Source organism: Podarcis cretensis (assembly GCF_951804945.1).
Source record: "Podarcis cretensis genome assembly, chromosome: 7".
Lineage (NCBI taxonomy): Eukaryota > Metazoa > Chordata > Lepidosauria > Squamata > Lacertidae > Podarcis > Podarcis cretensis.
In genome coordinates, this window is record NC_137176.1 from 26,035,543 (window position 1) to 26,057,093 (window position 21,551).

At 40.9% G+C, this 21,551-nt stretch overlaps 1 protein-coding gene across 1 annotated transcript in view; it reads left to right on the plus strand.

The window, feature by feature from the left end:
• The window catches only part of GMDS (GDP-mannose 4,6-dehydratase), a 297,379-nt gene that overhangs the window by 207,816 nt on the left and 68,012 nt on the right, over nt 1-21,551 (plus strand). Inside the window, exons 8-9 of the mRNA XM_079985071.1 lie at nt 403-521; nt 12,819-12,915. Of these exons, the coding sequence (XP_079841197.1) occupies nt 403-521; nt 12,819-12,915 (216 nt within the window). The remainder of the gene's footprint in view (nt 1-402; nt 522-12,818; nt 12,916-21,551) is intronic.

Consider the following 21,551-nt stretch of genomic DNA (forward strand, 5'->3'; position numbering starts at 1 on the left):
TGTATTGTTTTGACAAATTTTCTGTTTTGACAAATCAGTATTTATGCAGGTTTTATTGGTGTTTTTAATGATGTTTTATGGATACTTTCATTTAGTTTATTGTCATAAGCTGTATACTCACTTGATTCTTGTGGTCATTTGGGGAGGGGGGTTATAAATGCATAAATCAATAAATTATCTTCCATAGAGCAGTGAGAAGTTATAACCAATTAGGCTTTATTATATAATTTCTTCCTCTAATGTAATGAAAATAATTTGCCACAGTGGTACTGCTTTTCCTTGAAGCGCTGTTCTGCTAATTGAAAATGCTTTGGGTTGTTTTAAGTGGTAATACAATATAATGCGCCAAATGGGGGAACAGTAACAGATGAACTAAATTAGGATGTACTTATCTTTCTTCAGGCTATGTGGTTAATGCTGCAAATGGAATGTCCAGAGGACTTTGTAATAGCTACTGGGGAGGTCCACAGTGTCCGCGAATTTGTGGAGAAGGCGTTCCAGCACGTTGGGAAAACGATTGTGTAAGTAGGAACACACAACAGCAATAATTTTGGTTGACCATTTCTCGCTCACATCCTTTTATATGTACCTCTGTGGTGCAGTAGTTCTGTTCATGTACCGTGCTCTCTCTTATTATGTCCTAAAGCCTTTCAGTATTATCCTTTCCTCCCGATTCAGTCTAATTTGAAGATATGTTGACAACTCATATCCAGAACAAAAAAATGGCAGAATTCTCTCTGTTCTATCTGAACCTAAAATCGTGCAATCAAGCACTAAAAAAATCGTTTGGTTTTCACTTGATGGTGTAGGGAAAGGTGACAGTATTCAAATGTCCACATTAAGAATCTCCATTCCAAGCCAAAGAACAAATCAAAACTCTCGTGGCATGTCTCTTTAAAGACAGAAGTTTTGCATTCATTAGATGAATCTGGCCCCTGGTCTCCCATATATGATTAATCCCAAACGTTAAAATCCAGCCTAACAAAGGGAGTCTTGTGTACATCTAGGAAAGACTCAGGTTTTGACTAAGGCAAGGAAGTTTTCACAGTTGTGGGACAACAACCAAGTGTGCCATTCTCATATTTGGTATTACAATTTTGTGCTCAGATACTGAAATCCAGAGCGGGTTTTCCCAAATTTGGGTTTACAGCTGCTTTTGGACTACAGTCCCCATCATCCCTGACCACTGTTCCTGCTAGCTAGCTGTAGTCCAGCAACAGCTACATACTGCATTGTTGTAACAGTAGGTGGATGGATGACTCAAGAAAGAGAGTCCATTTTCCTCATTTGCTCTGAACCTGCTGTCAGTTTTGGGGTTTGCTTTTCACAGAATCCAAATGGAAAGTAAATTTCCATTCCAAAAGCAAATGGGCGCTTGGAGCAGGAACTAAGGCAGCGACTTCTGGAGATGAGCAATTGAACAAGCACTTGCAGAGCTCACGAGGGAGTTGTGAACTTGGCAAAGGTCCAGAGCAGACAAAGAGACTTATATTCTCACTGCCAAGCATCCCTGCCAGGACCTCTGAGTCATGTGCTGGGTCATTGTTTGCAACTGGATCTTCTCCCTCTTCCTTTCCTCCCAAGTATAATCCTGGTGATAGAACCTTATGACATTCAGATTGGTACTCTTGCAGAGACTCTGAGCTTCCTATCAGGATGCTATGGGGAGGGTTTATCAGGTGAGGGAGGCAGGCTAGACATCCATGATATGAGGCACCTCAGTCTGCCTTGGGACTACTGCAGGTTTCTCTAGGTCAGGGGTCAGCAAACTTTTTCAGCAGGGGGCCGGTCCACTGTCCCTCAGCCCTTGTGGGGGGTCGGACTATATTTTTTTGGGGGGAATGAATGAATTCCTATGCCCCACAAATAACCCAGAGATGCATTTTAAATAAAAGCACACATTCTACTCATGTAAAAACACGCTGATTCCCGGACCACCCGCAGGCTGGATTTAAAAGGCAATTGGGCCGGATCCGGCCCCCGGGCCTTAGTTTGCCTACTCATGCTCTAGTTTCTCCGGGTATAGGAGTTCTCAGCAGACTTTGGAGAGATCAGAAGCACTTGCTTCTGTTTGTATTATTATTTTACTTACTTGCTTGCATATTTCTGTTAAAAAACTAAAACCAAGGTGATTGTAGGACAGGTTGGGTTGCTGGTGCCCCTCCTCTGACAAAAGACTCTTTGATCCAGCAAAAGCAACCACAGTACCAAAGGAGACCCCTTTTTTTCACCACTTCACTATCAGAGCACACACAGAGACAGACTGTATGCTGTTGGCAAGAATGGTGGGATATGGGTCAGGTATTAAGCTCTGTATATGCTGTATACTGAACATAGAGCCCAAAGATGTTGTTCAACTCCAACTCCATCAGCCCAGTTATCATGGCCAGTCGACACTGATGATGGGAGTTGTAGTCCCATAACATCCGAAGGCATTCCTGGTGCATATGAATGTCATTGTTATGTACATAATATGAGTATTGCATGGGACAATGAATGAGTTATGTGTGTATAAATAGGAGAGTGTGAGAGAAAGGGAAGGGGGAATGGACATGGAGAAAGTAAAAGGTAAAGGTAAAGGTACCCCTGCCCATACGGGCCAGTCTTGACAGACTCTGGGGTTGTGCGCCCATCTCACTTAAGAGGCCAGGGGCCAGCGCTGTCCGGATACACTTCCGGGTCACGTGGCCAGCGTGACATCGCTGCTCTGGCGAGCCAGAGCCGCACACGGAAACGCCGTTTACCTTCCCGCTGGTAAGCGGTCCCTATTTATCTACTTGCACCCGGAGGTGCTTTTGAACTGCTAGGTTGGCAGGCGCTGGGACCGAGCAGCGGGAGCGCACCCCGCCGCAGGGATTCGAACCGCTGACCTTTCGATCGGCAAGTCCTAGGCGCTGAGGCTTTAACCCACAGCGCCACCTGCGTCCCATATGGAGAAAGTACACACACACAAAATGCCCTTACCCATATCTGTTCTTCATCACTGGTTTAAAACTTCTGAGACTATGTGTAGCTTTAATTTCATTGCATTATTTTTCAAAACTACCCCTAGTGTTGGCATTTAATCCACATCAAAATCAGTGGTGTATCTACTATGTCAGAGATAACAATGTTTCATTGTGTTGGTCTGAAACAATGAGGAAAAGGAAATTTTGACAAGTGAAATGTAAGCAATTTTGTCTATGAGACTTTCATCTTTGAAATCTAGTTCATTTTTTTGTTCTTTTAACACGGCTACTGCCAAGGAAAACTCTGGAGTAATGAGACTCCTCAGAGTGATTCTAATTCAGTTCCTTGCACTGACAAGAAGACCTTTCAGCTACAAATATTTCCCCCCGTAACTATTACACCTTTTCTCCCCCCTTTCTATCTTCCTTTTGCCTATTACTAATTAAGTAATACGATGGGGAAACACTTCCCTCTTCTCATTTGAACTCCAACAGGATAAACCAAACAAGCAAACACTTGTCTTGACTAATTTTCTGTCATTAATCTTATTAAATCAGAGCAGCATTGTAAGGATAGCCTCAAACCACTACGGCACTCGAAAGTTCTTAGCAGACTGCTGTCTGTGAATAAAGGTGGAGGGGAGCCTATATAAGCAGTGGAAAGATTTATGAGGTTTTCCCTCATATAATTCTACATATAGATCTGCAGCAAAAGTATTCGTTGCTTGAAGGGCTGAGATTAACATAAAAAAGCAATGAACAGTCACATTAATCTCCATTTTTGCTATCCTTGCCTGAAATGGTCATGATTTGCCTGTTCTTCAGAGTATTTGCATTTCTTCTGTGTAAGCTGCTTTGGGTGTTTTGGGGGGAAAGCAGCCTAGAAATGTTTTAAAGGAGTAAAGGGTTCTGAAAAGTCTCACAAGCAAGAGCTGTTTTTCAGCATGTGCAAGGGAGCAATCCTAGAGGTACAAGAAGCTGGTGTGAAGCAAGCAGGCATAAATTAAGCCAGATCAGACTGGTTTCTGCTGCTCTGATCACGGTGGAGGTAAAGGAAGCCTTTAAAATAGTGTTCTGTGCCAGGTTACTAGGTCGTATGACCAGGCTGAATGGTCTTAGGAGCTAGCCTAAGTCTCCTGTCTCTGGTCCCATTCCCTCCACACATCCAAACACTTTCTGTTTTGTTTTATATATATATATATATATATATAATATTTATTAAGATTTTGCATAATAAAACAAATATCACAGTTAGAAAAAACAAAACAAAACAAAAAGACAATCAAAAATAACACAATCCAGAAATACAAAAAATAGAGATTATCAAAAGAAAAAGAACAAATAATAAAGAAAAAATTATTTCTTACTTGCTATCTTTATAACCCTCTTTCCTGACTTCCTCACATCTCCCTTTTCTGTCTTCCTCTTTACACAATCAGGTTCAGCAATTCCCTACCCTCTTTCCAATCTTATTCAATATTATACATTTCAGCCTATTATGCATTTAATTTTCTTTCCTTTTAAAGCCATTTATCACATGTTCTTAGTAACTTAATCCTTTATATCATTTGTTTAGTCTCAACATAATAGTACTCTAGTCTTACCCCTTTTTTCTTCAAAACATTTTTACATTTTTCTTTTTCCCCTGTCACTGATGCCCTATTCTCTTTATATCCAACATCATTTTAACATTCAAACATTTTACAGTGTTTTCGGAGATATTCTTTGAACTTCTTCCAGTCCTCTTCCACCGACTCTTCTCCCAGGTCCCGGATTCTGCCGGTCATTTCTGCCAGTTCCATATAGTCAATCACTTGCATCTGCCATTCTTCCAAGGTGGGCAAATCTTGTGTCTTCCAATACTACATCCAAACGCTTTCTGGAGGCTTAATACCAGCTTGAACTCAGCTGAGATGAGCAACTTAGGCTGGCGTATCTTTGGCTGAGCCAGGTTTGGGGGCTCAATCATAGAGCTGCATAAAGTTGGAAGGGATTCTGAGAATCATCTAGTTTAACTCCTTGCAATTCACGGATATGCAGCTGTCCCATACGGGGATCAAACTTGCAACCTTGACATTATCAGTGCCATGCCCTAACCAACTGAGCTCTGGTGTAACCAGAGGTTGTAGTGTCCTCATGTTGACCAACATGTCCTAACCTGCAACCTCACCTTGTTCTAAGAATATTCAAGACAACTGTTGTTTTTTAAACAATCATAAGATTTGTTGTTGTGATGATGACTGCTTCAAACAACAGATAAATGTTTTTGAAGGCTTCTCTAATTATGGAAACTCTGCAACTAAGTTATTCCATAGAGGAGATTATGCTGCCAAACCCTGCCTTACGACAGGATAGAGAATGAACAGTAATGAACTATAACCTATGCAACTATAAATTTATATAGCTATAAATCTGCACCAAGAAAGTGGAATCAGTATTGGAATCAGACCTGGAAGAACCAGGTCCACTTAACAATGAAGCTTCCTGGGCCAATCACTATTTCTCCACATAACCTTTCTTACAAGATGTTGTCAGAAGAAAAGGAGGGGTTAGTGACCATGTACGCTGCTCTGACATATCAACTGCGTCCCACACAGAGCCTAATCAATGAATTTTTATAATGAAATGTTTTTAGAATGTTGCACTATTTTATTGTTGTTAGCCGCCCTGAGCCCGGCTTCGGCTGGGGAGGGTGGGATATAAATGTGAAAAGGATCTAGGAGTCTTGGTTGACCACAAACTTTACATGAGCCAACAGTGTGACGCGGCAGCTAAAAAGGCCAATGCAATTCTGGGCTGCATCAATAGGAGTATAGCATCTAGATCAAGGGAAGTAATAGTGCCACTGTATTCTGCTCTGGTCAGACCTCACCTGGAGTACTGTGTCCAGTTCTGGGCACCACAGTTCAAGAAGGACACTGACAAACTGGAAAGTGTCCAGAGGAGGGCAACCAAAATGGTCAAAGGCCTGGAAACGATGCCTTATGAGGAACGGCTAAGGGAGCTGGGCATGTTTAGCCTGGAGAAGAGGAGGTTAAGGGGTGATATGATAGCCATGTTCAAATATATAAAAGGATGTCACATAGAGGAGGGAGAAAGGTTGTTTTCTGCTGCTCCAGAGAAGCGGACACGGAGCAATGGTTCCAAACTACAAGAAAGAAGATTCCACCTAAACATTAGGAAGAACTTCCTGACAGTAAGAGCTGTTCGACAGTGGAATTTGCTGCCAAGGAGTGTGGTGGAGTCTCCTTCTTTGGAGGTCTTTAAGCAGAGGCTTGACAACCATATGTCAGGAGTGCTCTGATGGTGTTTCCTGCTTGGCAGGGGGTTGGACTCGATGGCCCTTGTGGTCTCTTCCAACTCTATGATTCTATGATAAATAAAAATTATTATTATTATTATTATTATTATTATTATTATTATTATTATCCAGAAGGGTACTGTGACCCATAGTATCAAAAGGTCAAGCAGCCGGCAGTCCAGACAACATTCCACAACCCCTGGATATAGTGCCATCAGTGACAATATGGCACATTGACTGGCATTGCCATTTACCACCTAGAGCATGGATTCCCAAGAAGTTAAAAATAATAAATAACTTCAATATATTTTGGCTGTGTTCCCCACACGGTTCAGGTGTGCGGTTTCTTTATATAATGAAAATGATGGGAGGGAGAGCACAGGCGTGGTGGCAAGCCCCTTCTCCTCCAGTGCAGAACCTTCCCCTTGTTTACGGGCCTCCATGAAGGATGAACTTGTTCTACATGGCCTATTTGTGGAGGCTGGCATGTTGTAAACAAATGGAAGGTGATGCTCCCAAGCGACAAGGCTTGCCAGTGCTCCTCCGCTCTTCCCTCACTTGACCTTCATCATTAGAAGAGACTCAGCACCTGAATTGTACTGGAGAGTAATCCTTAGATTAAAATCAAAAGCAACTTCATTTGACTCAACATGCATGGCTCGCACAGGGATATTCCTTGTCGTTGCTGCTGTCATTTCCCTTTTCTAGGAGGACTGGAAAACGGTCATTTGCAGCTGGTGAACACATTGTTATAAGAGCTACGTATCACACTTTTCAGATTTGGAGGGTTATTTACTTTTCCCCTGTGGTTTTTTTCTTTGTACTTTCTCTTTTAGTAAGTATTAAAACAAGTAGAAATTCTATCTGAACATCAGATCAATATGATTACCGTACCATATTTATTTCCTGTCTAAACTTTGCCCCATAATCAATTTTCTTATTGCATCTGTTGATTATCCACAAAACAAAAATGTAACACGATGATGGGAAATCTCTCTCTTTTTTTAAAACATGCAGTAGTCATGCATGCATGTTGACCTGCAATCTGGTCATTGTCTTCTGATGTGTTTATCCTGTGGTTAATAGCAGTTGAGCTAAGCTGAAGTGTTAGCATGCACTCAAGATTGGGCTTTCATTTTTGTCATTTGCAGAACAATTAAGCATCTTTGAACATTAACAAGGAAGGAAGTATGCCATTAAAGTGGAGCTTATTTTCAAAATCATGACCTTCATTCTGGTGATAAAAAGGGCCCATGCGGAACTTTGTGGTGTGCAATAATATTCTGTTATGCATGCACTAAACTCCAGTGAAGTGGCTAATCTGGCTGACAATTGGTGACAAACTCACTAGCCTGAAAAATTACTTCCTATTCAAACTATGCATCCTTATACTTGTGGCAGATATTTCAAAGTGTTTTGTTTACAAATATTTATTGCATTGCTTTCCCACTGGCATGAGTACTGCACACAGTATTTTGAAGTGTATCGTATATTATAGTTACTTTATAGTACTTTGGGAAACATGTTGAGCTACTGAATAATTATCATCTCTTACTATTCATCTACTTCTGCTTCATTGACTATGCAAAAGCCTTTGACTGTGTCGACCATAGCAAACTATGGCAATTTCTTAAAGAAATGGGAGTGCCTGATCACCTCATCTGTCTCCTGAGAAATCTCTATGTGGGACAAGAAGCTACAGTTAGAACTGGATGTGGAACAACTGATTGGTTCAAAATTGGGAAAGGAGTACAACAAGGCTGTATATTGCCTCCCTGCTTATTTAACTTATATGCAGAATTCATCATGCGAAAGGCTGGGCGGGATGAATCCCAATTAAGATGAATGAATCCCAATTAAGATGAATTAAGATTGCCGGAAGAAATATTAACAACCTCAGATATGCAGATGACACAACCTTGATGGCAGAAAGTGAGGAGGAATTAAAGAACCTTTTAATGAGGGTGAAAGAGGAGAGCGCAAAATATGGTCTGAAGCTCAACATCAAAAAAACTAAGATCATGGCCACTGGTCCCATCACTTCCTGGCAAATAGGGGAAGAAATAGAGGCAGTGAGAGATTTTACTTTCTTGGGCTCCATGATCACTGCAGATGGTGACAGCAGTCACGAAATTAAAAGACGCCTGCTTCTTGGGAGAAATGCAATAACAAACCTAGACGCCCGCCCTGTGGAACGCCCTCCCATCAGATGTCAAAGCGATAAATAACTACCTGACATTCAGAAGACATCTTAAGGCAGCCCTATTCAGGGAAGTTTTTAATCTGTGATATTTTAGTGTATTTTTGGTTTCTATGGAAGCCGCCCAGAGTGGCTAGGGAAACCCAGCCAGATGGGCGGGGTACAAATAATAAATTATTATTATTATTATTATTATTATTATTATTATTATTATTACTATTATTGACAGCATCTTGAAAAGCAGAGACATCAGATTGCCGACAAAGGTCCGTATAGTTAAAGCTATGGTTTTCCCAGTAGTGATGTATGGAAGTGAGAGCTGCACCATAAAGAAGGCTGATCGCCGAAGAATTGATGCTTTTGAATTATGGTGCTGGAGGAGACTCTTGAGAGTCCCATGGACTGCAAGAAGATCAAACCTCTCCATTCTGAAGGAAATCAGCCCTGAGTTCTCACTGAAAGGACAGGTCGTGAAGCTGAGGCTCCAATACTTTGGCCACCTCATGAGAAGAGAAGACTCCCTGGAAAAGACCCTGATGTTGGGAAAGATGGAGGGCACAAGGAGAAGGGGACAACAGAGGACGAGATGGTTGGACAGTGTTATCGAAGCTACCAACATGAGTTTGACCAAACTGCGGGAGGCAGTGGAAGACAGGAGTGCCTGGCATGCTCTGGTCCATGGGGTCATGAAGAGTCAGACACGACTAAACAACAACCATTCATTATGAAAAGTTATTTGAGGAATGAGAAAGCTTTTTTCTGAAAAAGGAGCTGAAATCTACTTCTGAGGTCTCTGTGGGTTGTATCCCATTGAAATTAATGGATGGGATTCATCTGATAAGTTCCATCTGTGGTTAAGTCTTACGCAAGGACTTCTACTTGCACAGTTGGGCTTTTGCCCCATCCCCTCCCACCATGTGCCCCCTGAAATTGGCTTGGGTGGGTTGGGAGAACCCCCAGAACAGCATGCGGGGGGAGGGAGAAAGGGGGAAATCAGTCTGTCTGGGAAGCTGAAAGGCTTGCTCAAATGGATTCTTCATCATGGCACAATGTTAAATTCCACCCAGTGGACCCAAGTTAATTGTGTCCATTGTTTTAAATAGGTCTACTCTTGAGTATGGCTAATGTTGGACTCTGTGATTTTTATGGTGATCTTATTTTGAATATGTTGGAGTGGCAAATACTACACTATCAACCTATCTGGAATTGCTTTTGAAACCTAGGGAGTAAATTAAAAAGAACAGTCTTACATTATCATGTTTAGTTCTCTCACTGAGAAGCAGGCCCATAGGAATTTATGAGACACACCAGGAGTATATGTTTTTAATCTTCAATATCATTAAGCGTTACGTACAGTATTCTGTGGATTCATCCTGCTTTAAATTACTAAAAACCTGCTTTAAATGTTAATGGTGACAACCATCTTGATCTTTCCCTAGATGGGGTTCTGTTTTGATCTAGCATGTCTATACATTTTTTTTTTTCTCCCATGTGGCTTTTGTCCTGCTTCTTGAGCAATCTTCTGAGTTTGTGTTATATCTGCCTTGAATCAGGACTCCTGCAGACAAGGTCCTTCTGCTCTGTCAACAAATTCTGAGCAGACAAAAGTTAATGCTGACAGCTTTCTTTCTCTCTCTGTCTCTCTACCTTCAGGAATATTTCATAGTGTGTTCAAAAAGGGCTGCAGAAAATATTATCATTAATATGCTTCTCTAATAAATCCTTGGAAGGAATTAACATCCTTTTTCTCTAGTAATCTGACTAGCAACTATCTCTACTTCTCTGTTATTGAAAACAAAAAGTGGCTGCATATTTTTCTGTCTAGGTTGAGCCACCCTTTCCTTGCTCCTGTTGCATCCAGCAACTACAACATCCAACTGACCACTTTTACACTTTTACAGTGGTACCTCGGGTTACAGACGCTTCAGGTTACAGACTCCGCTAACCCAGAAATAGTACCTCGGGTTAAGAACTTTGCTTCAGGATGAGAACAGAAATTGTTCTCCGGCTGTGCGGCAGCAGCAGGAGGCCCCATTAGCTAAAGTGGTGCTTCAGGTTAAGAACAGTTTCAGGTTAAGAACGGACCTCCGGAATGAATTAAGTTCATAACCAGAGGTACCACTGTATTGCGGTGATGGTGAATAGTGAGGCTCTAGAAAACTCAGAGCATGAGGTCAACCACTTCCAGAGAAATAAAAAGGCAGTTCTGGTCCTTTTACAGCTGCAAAGGGTTTCCTTACTCCCTTCTTCCAGAATTGACAAATAACTACCAGGAAACTGCCATCTAATGGGGAAAATCCATGGCATGCTATGAGTGTACAGGATTTCTGTACAGCTGTACACTGTCTTGCCTGGGGTGGGATTGGATCATTCCCTAATCTCCATTTTCTGCAGATTATAGGAATGTTTATAGTTTTGCAACAATGAATTATGTGAACGTACAGTATAGTAAACATTTGATCGCACATTGTTTTCAAAATATTCTGAAAGCTGAGTTCGTCCATCCCCCCAACCTCAAACACAGATAATGATCTTCTGCAGGCAAGCAAAATTCGCTCTTGCTTCCCATGCCAATGTCCTAGTTATGGGCCTGCCTGGCATATGGTTGAGTGTTTGATGTTCCAATAAGTGCTCTGTGAGACCAAATATGCTTAGGGCCCTCTGAGCTTAAGCCTGGGAGAGAGAGGGGATTTCAGCCTTATGCAAACATATGCACACCATTTGCTCATTCTGTTTGTAATTCACCCCATGAGCATGAGGTCTACTCATCTCTTTTGTTCCATTTCAGTATTTAAGACAGGCTGTAACTCGGAGTGATTCCGTGAACAGAACATATGCTGGTCCACTTCACAGAGTCAATTTTTCCCTCTTGCAAAGCCCAGCATGTGGCTTTTAGGAAGGATTCTATGAAGTCTTACGTTAAAGTAATAGTGTGAAAAACAAAGGAGACGACACTTAAAAGTCAGAAAGCATGTTTTAAAATAGTTCGACAAATTATCATGAAAGCAACGTAGAAACCAACTGAGGAACATAATTAGACAAACAAGTTTTTAGTCTGATGTTGAAATTGATTGTAGAAGTGTTTGATCTGAGCACATTTCAAGGCAAATTGGAGATTGCTTGTAGCTCTGTCATCGTTAGACCTGGGAAAACGAATGTACAAAGATGTTAAGTATCATCTTTATAGACTATGTATCAAATGATAAATGAATATATTTTTGTATTTTGTTGTCTACTTTATATCTCTAGCCTATGTTACACATCTGTTTTTGTAAACATCTAATTTCTAACTAGGGGACGCAGGTGGCGCTGTGGGTTAAAGCCTCAGCGCCTAGGACTTGCCGATCGAAAGGTCGGCGGTTCGAATCCCTGTGGCGGGGTGCGCTCCCGCTGCTCGGTCCCAGCGCCTGCCAACCTAGCAGTTCGAAAGCACCTCCGGGTGCAAGTAGATAAATAGGGACCGCTTACCAGCGGGAAGGTAAACGGCGTTTCCGTGTGCGGCTCTGGCTCGCCAGAGCAGCGATGTCACGCTGGCCACGTGACCCGGAAGTGTCTCCGGACAGCGCTGGCCCCTGGCCTCTTAAGTGAGATGGGCGCACAACCCCAGAGTCTGTCAAGACTGGCCCGTACGGGCAGGGGTACCTTTACCTTTACCTAATTTCTAACTACTCGGGCGTAAATTCCACTGCTTATCAGTGTTAGTCTGTAGCAGTAAAAACTGTATTTTTGTAGCATCTTAAAGAGTAACATATTTATTGTGGCAAAAGATTCATGATCTAGTGCATGGGTAGGCAAACTAAGGCCCAGGGCCTGGATCTAGCCCAATTGCCTTCTAAATCCAGCCCGCGGATGGTCTGGGAATCAGCGTGTTTTTACATGAGTAGAATGTGTCCTTTTATTTAAATGCATCTCTGGGTTATTTGTGGGGCATAGGAATTGGTTCATTATTTTTTTTCCAAATAAAGTCCAGTCCCTTACAAGGTCTGAGGGACAGTGGACCGCCCCCTGCTGAAAAAGTTTGCTGACCCCTCATCTAGTGCTTCTTCAGGTACAGAATCCTGTTATTTGTGTCCTTATATAGATTTACTTGCAAAATATAGTACGTGATGCACCTAACAAAGTGGTGTCCAATGCTAAAAGCTTATTCTGCATCTCATGCATAGTATCAGAGCACAAAACAAGTGGACCTTAAAAGCCACTGTGCTTCCGCTCTGGTCAAACTTCTGCCTCTGCTCCTGTGGCCTGAAGTGTACATTGCCCTGGAGAGAGAAATAACACCAGCCTTGTCTAAGAATCTGTGCACCAAATGCTGCTGTGACCAGACTGGTAAAGACATTATGGGGTGATGAAATGTTTGTCATCTTTGCAGGTGGGAAGGCAAGAATGAGAACGAAGTAGGTCGATGCAAAGAAACTGGCAAGATCCATGTGACAGTTAATCACAAATACTACAGGCCAACTGAAGTGGTAAGCAAAGTGATTTTTTCAGCTTTACAGAGGAATGTAAAACAAATTCAGTCACCAAATTGCTTCATTTGGGCAGCTGTTTGCAAGAGGGTTCTAACTGCAACTACTACGTTTGCTTTCAAACAGGTAGCCATATATTTCTTTTAATTACCCTGTCTGTGCAAAACAGGGATAAAACTCAGAAACCAGAATTACTGGATATTTCACGCTCTATTTAATCCAGTTTTGAATTAGCAAAGAAGATGTGGACAGTTTCTTTCTTCCAGATTGTTGCTGGAGCATAAATGCTTGAGAAAGAAGTAATGATGGGTGTGATTTATTATATATTTTCCATTTGTATTTTCAAGTCTTATATCTATTCATGTGTTAAAAGTTTAAATTTATATGCTTATTTTCTGCAGTATATTCCAGCAAATAAATACATGGGAAAACCAGAAAGGAGAGGGAGAGAGAGTATTCAAAAAATAATAAATAAAAAAATCAGTCTAGAATATAAGACCATGGAATTTTATTTTATATATTTATGTTCATCTACCTGCTGTTTGTGAATATCTTAATGGAAAGGCACTGAAAAGTCATAATTAAGACATTTCCTTTCATGTGCTGGAAATAAATTCTCTTAATTAGGCCAGAATGCTTCTATATATCCTTGTGAATTTGGAAGCAGTTTAAAAACTGTCAGTTATTGAGAAGAACACAATTATTTATATGGCTCTGCCACAAAGAAAAGAAAATACATATTTGGCACTAGTAATCCTGATTCATTCTACTTCCATTGAAGTCAATCAAACACTAATCAATCAGTTCCATCTGCTTATGTTGATGAATGATGGTATGAAGGTTTCCATAGCCACCAATGTGCATATTAACCTTTTACAGTGTTTCATTCTAAATTTTCATCATTCATTCAGCCAGATAATATGACCATTTATACTGGTGGTCACTGAATCAGCCTCCTTAGTTTGCTGTGGTAGATCATGGTGCTGGAAAACAGTACAGACTTGGCATTTTAGACGGTGATAATTTCATACGTACTAGTACAATATACATAAACCTATGACTCAGAGCTGTTCTAAGAATTTATAAACCACTTTCCCATCATATTGCTTTCCTTGGCATTTAGAATTAGGTTTTCAACCATACTGAGCCAAACTCTGCACAGTACATACACACAGTTTCTGAAAAGCCAGCCTTTTTGCTGGTTAGAAGAATAGCCAGGTTTCGGTTTAAAGGTTTATCTAAAACTCTTCAAGCTTTTCAGGAGGTGCGGGAATAAACCATTGTGAATATGTTAATAGGAAACTGCTACAGTTTGAGCAGTGCTATCCGGCACACGTATTGCAGGAGCATATCTTTAAATATAGATACTGATATTGATATTCCTGAGCCACTGCAATGATAAGGGTAGCCAGTCACCCAAACCCAGAGTAATGAGTAATGCTTTAAAATATTGATCCACATACCAATCGAAAGATAAACTGAAATTCTCAGTGGTTAGTTGTCAAAGTAGCTAAGAATATTTCCCAATATCTTCAAGGCAAGCATTTTCCAGAAGCACTTGTTTCTGACCTACACATACAGGGGTTTGGTTCTGAAAATAATATGTCTTTGCATTTCTGTGAAGAGTAGGGTTCTGTTAAAAGTACATTTTCAGTTAAATTTCTGTTAGATTTGCCATGTTTCCTGCTTAGCTGTCTCCCTCTGTTTCATTATCCTTCATTGAAACGCTTGCCTTTTTTAAAGAGGTGATTTAGAACTGAAAAGGCAATTTAGAATCTGAGAGTATTTTCATATTAAATGTTCTGTCTCTGAATAATAAGGATTTTCCCTGCACGAAAGACCAGTTATTCATATTGACTTACAGATTGTCCCTTTTTTATGTCCCAGTTCCCTTTCCCTGCTGCTTACAAATCTTTCACTCCAGATAAAGTTGTAGCCCTAGAATCTGGCATATTCTCAGAGGCTTTTCTCACAAGAGAACAATATTCTACTGCTTGGAAGAAATTGTATTTCATTTTGTCTTCACCTGCTTTAAAAATAAGTCAGAAACTGGATGCTTCACTATTATTGCAGGAATGGATAGTGTCATTACATGGTTTGGCGACTAAATGTCACTGGACTTAGGGTGCGTCTAGATGGAGTCTGGTCTGTTCTCATGAAAGAGAAGATCCATGTTTAGCTTATTGGTTGCATCTTTTAAGGCTTTCATAATGTGGGAACGGTTTTGTAGTGGAAGTCCTGAACTGAAACAAATGCATCTCCAAAAATATGTGTGAGATGTTGGACACTGGAACAGAGTTAATTGAGTACTTTTAAGCCTTTCCCCCCTCATCCTTTGCACCATATTTCAAAAGTGGCAACTTGTGATGGTGGCAATGAGAGAAACTTTTCAGTGATGGCCCCTTGGCTTTGGCACCCATCTTTTAGTTGGGTGGGGAAGTATATTTTCCTTGTTATTAGTGGCTGGTGGATGAACCCTTTTAGAACTATGTATGTTTTTATTGCTTTAACTATTTTATGCTATCGTTGCATTCTTAACGTGTCAATCTCTTTTTAAACTCTTTCTGTAATAAGTGATGACTAAATTGAAATAATTATAATAATATTTGTAACTGTTGAATCTGGCTATATCTGCATATATCTGCTGTTTATTAAATAATAAGATTTTGGTTTGTGTCCTTCAGCATTTCATCTAATCACTTTATCCAGAATTGTAGATCTTCCTTTTTGATATTGTATAAATACTTGATGTGGAATAAAGACAGAAGCAGAAAATAGAGAGGAAAGGGATAAGCATTGTGAAAAAGAGAAGAACATGTGGGTTTGGGGTGGGTGTGGAAGGTGGGTGTTTTACAAGAAGAGAAAGCAGGATGGGCAGCTAATTCCTAACTTGGGGGCTTTGTGTGCATGGAAGTTACCTTTCATATTTGTTCCCTGCTAGCCTCATGCTTCCTCTAAACTCTCCCCAGCTCTTTCCTCCGGCTCAGACCACAGATTACATCATAGCATAGGGAAAGTATGACTCAATGGAGGAAAGAAATCATGATGTTCAGACATTCTGTTTAAAAGACTGTTTGCATACAGAATTACCAGAGGTGGTCAAGTTGTTAAGAGCAGGGCTGTAAATACACAGTGATTATGCAGAATGTTATATTAGATTCAGAAGGCAGGCTACTGAGTATATCAGTTTTCACTCTTGAAAACAGCAGCTTTCCTTATGGCTGCACATATTTGCTTGAGAGTGTGTAAGCAGCCACAGGAATTGCTGAATAAGGGCTTCAGGTCGTCATCATCTGAAGCCCACCACCAAGAAAGCTTAGGCTGGTGGCAGATGACCAGGACAGCACAATTTCTGTAGGCACAGCCTACTGTTCCCTTCCTAAGGTGGTCAGACTAGCCCAGGCATAGGCAAACTCGGCCCTCCACATGTTTTGGGACTACAATTCCCATCATCCCTGACCACTGGTCCTGTTAGCTAGGGATGATGGGAGCTGTAGTCCCAAAACGTCTGGAGGGCCGAGTTTGCCTATGCCTGGACTAGCCCCATCTTTTTATATCATATTTTGCCTTGGGGGCAGAAAGGCAATTAATGAATTAATAATAACACCAGCAATAATAGTTCAGTGTTATATTCTCTCTACTGCTCTCTAGTAGGAGAAGAATAAGTTACAAAAAAGTAAGAAATTATAATTTGCATAATTTAAGTAGGCCACAGAAGTCAGCATTTCTAGTTGTATCTTTTCATCTTGATATGGAATATTATTTTGTGTACAAGGTCCACCCAACCCTGACTATAAAATGGTATTTGAAATGAGAAATCCACCATCAGGTTTTCTATTTTCAACATTTGTTAGTTGACTGAGGTTGCAATTCTAACCCCATTTACTGGGGAGTAAGCCCTTCTTCATCCAGGCTAGCTTCTGAATAGATATGGTTAAAAAAATACAGTAAAGATTAAAAACACATCTCCAGAGGTGTGTCAAGGCCTCATGTTTCTGATGAGTCCTGAGCTTCACTCCTGACATGCCTCTCAGACTTGTCAGATTTTTCTTTCAGTCAGGTAGTCATCATATTAAATCAATACCTCATAATGGCTTAACCACCTCAAACTAGTCATGGTTGTCCACTATTAAGGGAATGGTTTCATTCTTAAAGCATGTGTGCATTTGTTATTTGCTTTGTCTAACCCCCAAAAGAATTGTCTAACCCCCAAAAGATCGCCGAAGAATTGATGCTTTTGAATTATGGTGCTGGAGGAGACTCTTGAGAGTCCCATGGACTGCAAGAAGATCAAACCTCTCCATTCTGAAGGAAATCAGCCCTGAGTGCTCACTGGAAGGACAGATTGTGAAGCTGAGGCTCCAGTACTTTGGCCACCTCATGAGAAGAGAAGACTCCCTGGAGAAGACCCTGATGTTGGGAAAGATGGAGGGCACAAGGAGAAGGGGGCGACAGAGGACGAGATGGTTGGATAGTGTTTTCGAGGTTACCAGCATGAGTCTGACCAAGCTGCGGGGGGCAGTGGAGGACAGGAGTGCCTGGCGTTCTCTGGTCCATGGGGTCACGAAGAGTCGGACACGACTAAACGACTAAACAACAACCCCCAAAAATGTGGTGTTCACATGCCTAAAAAGAAGAAAGAAGTGTATGTTTTTAGGGCCCGCCTTGTTTTTGGGGTTTTAAGTTGTTTTATATCATTTTTGATATTGTTTTTAATGCTGCTACTCACCCTGGGACGTTGCAGTGAAGGGCAGGAAATAATAAATAAATGTTCATTTTCTTATATTGCTTCCCTCCAGATCTCACTCATCCTTCCTTTTATATGGAAAGGACATGTTGTTGGAATGTTTGTGACAGTTCAATAACTCTTTCCCCCATCCTAAAATTATATTTTTTAATCTTTCTTGGCTTATATCACATGCCTAGTCCAATATCCATTTCCTTCATTTTCTATCTGCCAATTTGTTTATATGTTAGTAAGTTACACACACACACACACACACACAGAGAGAGAGAGAGAGAGACATATACACACATCTCTTCTTTATAACTTTCATTAATCTCTATATCCCTACTTTACCACACTTGGCCTCAGTTGCCCTTTTACTTCTTCATAGGACACCGGAATAAGCTTTGCGTTTTTACCCTCTTTGAGGGGTGGGTGGGGGGGATGATTTTTAATACTCAGCTCTACGTTTCCCAGACTTCACAAGATTCCAATAAAAAACTCCGCAGGGCATATCATATTCCTCCAAAGTCGGCTCTGCTCAAGTCCAAAGCATTTGTGGCAGTTCGTACTCTGAAGAGTTATGACTCTTCAAAATATAATGAAACTGATCACAAAATCCCAGTTCTTTTCTCCCACTTCCGCACCCCCACCCTTTTCCATACATATCCCATTTCCTGCATTTACATTCCAAATGGGCCATGAGTCTGAACATAGTTCAAACAGCTGAACAAGAAATATCCATCTTAGTTGTTTAAAGGTCCATGTTCCTATAACTGTGTCTGTATGCAACCCATAGTGTCAGGGAGGATCTGTACATTGCACTACAGGAAGAAAAACCCTTAGCGGTTGTTGTTCCATGACTAACAGCCTTTGTCTTATGACAAAACCTTCTTACCTATAGAGGAAGATCCTTATGCACTTTCTTTTCCCAAATCGGAGGTTTATGTCAACATCTGAAAATCACTACTTTAGTAAATTATTACTTTTTATTGTCTTTCTCGAGTGAATCACTGTGTCAGCCAAAATATTTATATCATTACTTACTTTAGACTCAACAGTAAGCTTCCGCCAGAGTTACCATCTTGCCAATCTAAAAGGGATCTGGGGTTGTTTTTGTTGTTTTCCAAGCTCGGCATAATCATAGGGTTGCCGTATCCCAGCCCACCCAACCCACAGGTCGCCTAATTTGCATATTATGCCATTTGTTTGCTGATTTTGCAAACCAAGCTATGAGTTGGGAAACGGCTCTGCATTTTTCAGCTGCTTTTCTAAAACAAACCTCCTTATTCGGAAGTTGCTTAACAAACAGATGGCTTGGCTTTTTGTGGTTGTTGCATGGAAAAGTTAGTACAGTGTGTATTTAACCCGCAAAGGCTAAATTGTTTGCTTGTGCACACATGCATCTAAGTGTTGTCATAAGTCTGTATTGTTCTCTCATCCAAAAGATGCTAAACTGTGTAGCACTATCTCATGGCTCCTAACTGCTCAGGAAAGTGGAGAGCGGTGTGTGTGTGTGTGTGTGTGTGACCTTCCCTTGTTACTGAAAGACCTGACTTCTGTCGCAATGTTTCCTCCTTCATGTACAGAAGCATCTACTGTGAGGTGCTTCATAACTTTCCCCTTACATCATTTTTACTTTTCTGACTCAGCCCAGTGATATCCAATCCTGAGAATCCTGGGAGATGCCAAACATTGGAATCATCCTGCACTGCCCTGTTCAGTTTAACCAGTTGTTGCCCTTTGTTTCATCCTACTTCACCTCCACATTTTTCCAGCCACTCGCACTGCCGACCTTGCCTCCTGCCCCCACCTCTTCTTGCCCCCGCTGCTGTCATTCTTGAGCTTTTAAAACCAGCCATGTGTCATCTGTGAACTCCACGTCTTCCTTGATCTTCCTGAGAACATCAGCTTGTCCCTCTAAATCTGCTATCTGATCCTTTCCAACTGACAGCTCTCGGCCTCAAAAAGGTATACCCTTGCTTCCTCGGATTTAAGTGAAAGCACCTTATCCTCTAAATGTGGCATCTCGCTGGCCGTGCAGTTGTTACCTTTTCCTTTATATCAAGGAAGCTGGCTAGAGCAGGTCGCTATTAACTCCTTTAAACAATCTGGAAACGGAAGAGGTAGAGGATGACATGTCTATTTACAACGAAATAGCGAGAGAGGCTCTGACAAATGCCTAGCACGGCCTTTTGTTTTCATTGCTTGTTCTGGGAGCCAGTTAACAGCCAACACAACAGGGCCTTGACTAGGAGACATTACCCAGACCTGGGCCTTCCCCTTACACTTAATGACAGCTAAGAAGTGCAGCGGATGTTGTTAAAGTGGGCAAGAAAAAAAAACCACCCATCTTGTATATAATGAAATAAATATAGCCATAGTTCTAGATATTTTTCTGTATTGTCGGGTGTATGGGCGGGGCTAAAACCCTTACCAGTTCTGAATTTTTGGTTCAGCCCTGATGAAAAGGACAAGTGTTTTAATAATCCGAAAGCCACAGGAGGATAACACGTTTTAGTATGGGCCACTAGAGTGTCAAATAAATAAGGACCGCTATGTTGCCCACTATTCTGTGACGTTTTAATTGGTCCTAATACAAGTTTTACTCAACTGTCACGTTTGAATTTGCTCTAATGGACTAACCCGGCTACCTAATTTTTTGGCATGCTTTAAAATGGAAATGATTTGCCTCTTTGTTCAAAGTAATGACTGGCTAGGGATTTCTTGTTCATTGGGGATTTGTGAATGATTTGTTTAATTTGCTTGCATTAATTGATTTTGTTGCTTTGAGCCAAATGGGGGCTGATACAGAGAAGAAGACTTTTCAAGATACTGGCTTCGCCTCTGCAGCTCCACTGCCAGACCCTTATTTTATTTTATTTTTATTTTATTTTAGTCTTATTTTTGAAAATTTCTATTCTGCCAGTGTTAAAAGAAAAAGCCATGGTGGTGAACCATGATCAGCTCAAGCCATTCTTTTAATTAATAGTGGTGTTCAAATAGGTTTTACTCAGAGTAGCCCCACTGAAATCAACTTAGTTATGTTCATTAATTTCAGTGGGGTATACTCGGAATACAGCTTAGTTGAATGCCACCCCTGTCAGTATAAATCATAACACCAATAGAATCAGTATTTTCCCAACTGTAGATTAAACAATTTTCAGTTACAATGCACAGAAGAAAAGTTATAGTCATTTCCCCCCCTCCAGTTTGTCTCTCAAAAACATATTTTCTACATATCCCCCTCACATGAATACTTCTTTTAGCCATATAGACATTCTCTTTTGATTGGAATTGTCTTGTCTTATATATATATTTCTTCAGAAACAGCTTCTAAATCCCTACATTTTCTGGCAGTGTTTCTCATGATCCTAGACTCTGTTTCTGTGTGTTGAGGGGATTAAGAAAGTTGACTGTGATGATCACATAGTTAACAGGGGAAATGCGAGGTATTTGTAAAACCTCAGGTGAGTGATGTGACCGAGTTTGCTCTGTGTGGTATGTCGGTAACTATGCAACAAAGCCTGCCAAGCCCGCTTGTGTCACTGCTGAGTGCGTGTTGTGACATTTACTCTTCACTCCAAACAGTCTTCCTGTAGTGCTAATCCCATGAGGTTAGAACAGCCTTTTATCCTGCACGTAGTAAAGGTTAAAGATGCTACACAATATTTTTTTCTTTCTTTCTACAAAGGTATGATCAAGTTCTCTACCCCCCACCTTTCCTCCTGTGCTTAAAAAAAAAGTTGCTGCTACATTGCTATGGTTCCAAATAACCATGAGGAGAAAGAAAACAGCTGCTGAAACTTTTCTGCAAATGCTTCACTGGAGTTCTCCTTCCTCGGTTTCTGCATAGCACACACAGAAACACTATCTTTGGATTTCCTTTCTTCACACAACACTCAGGTGC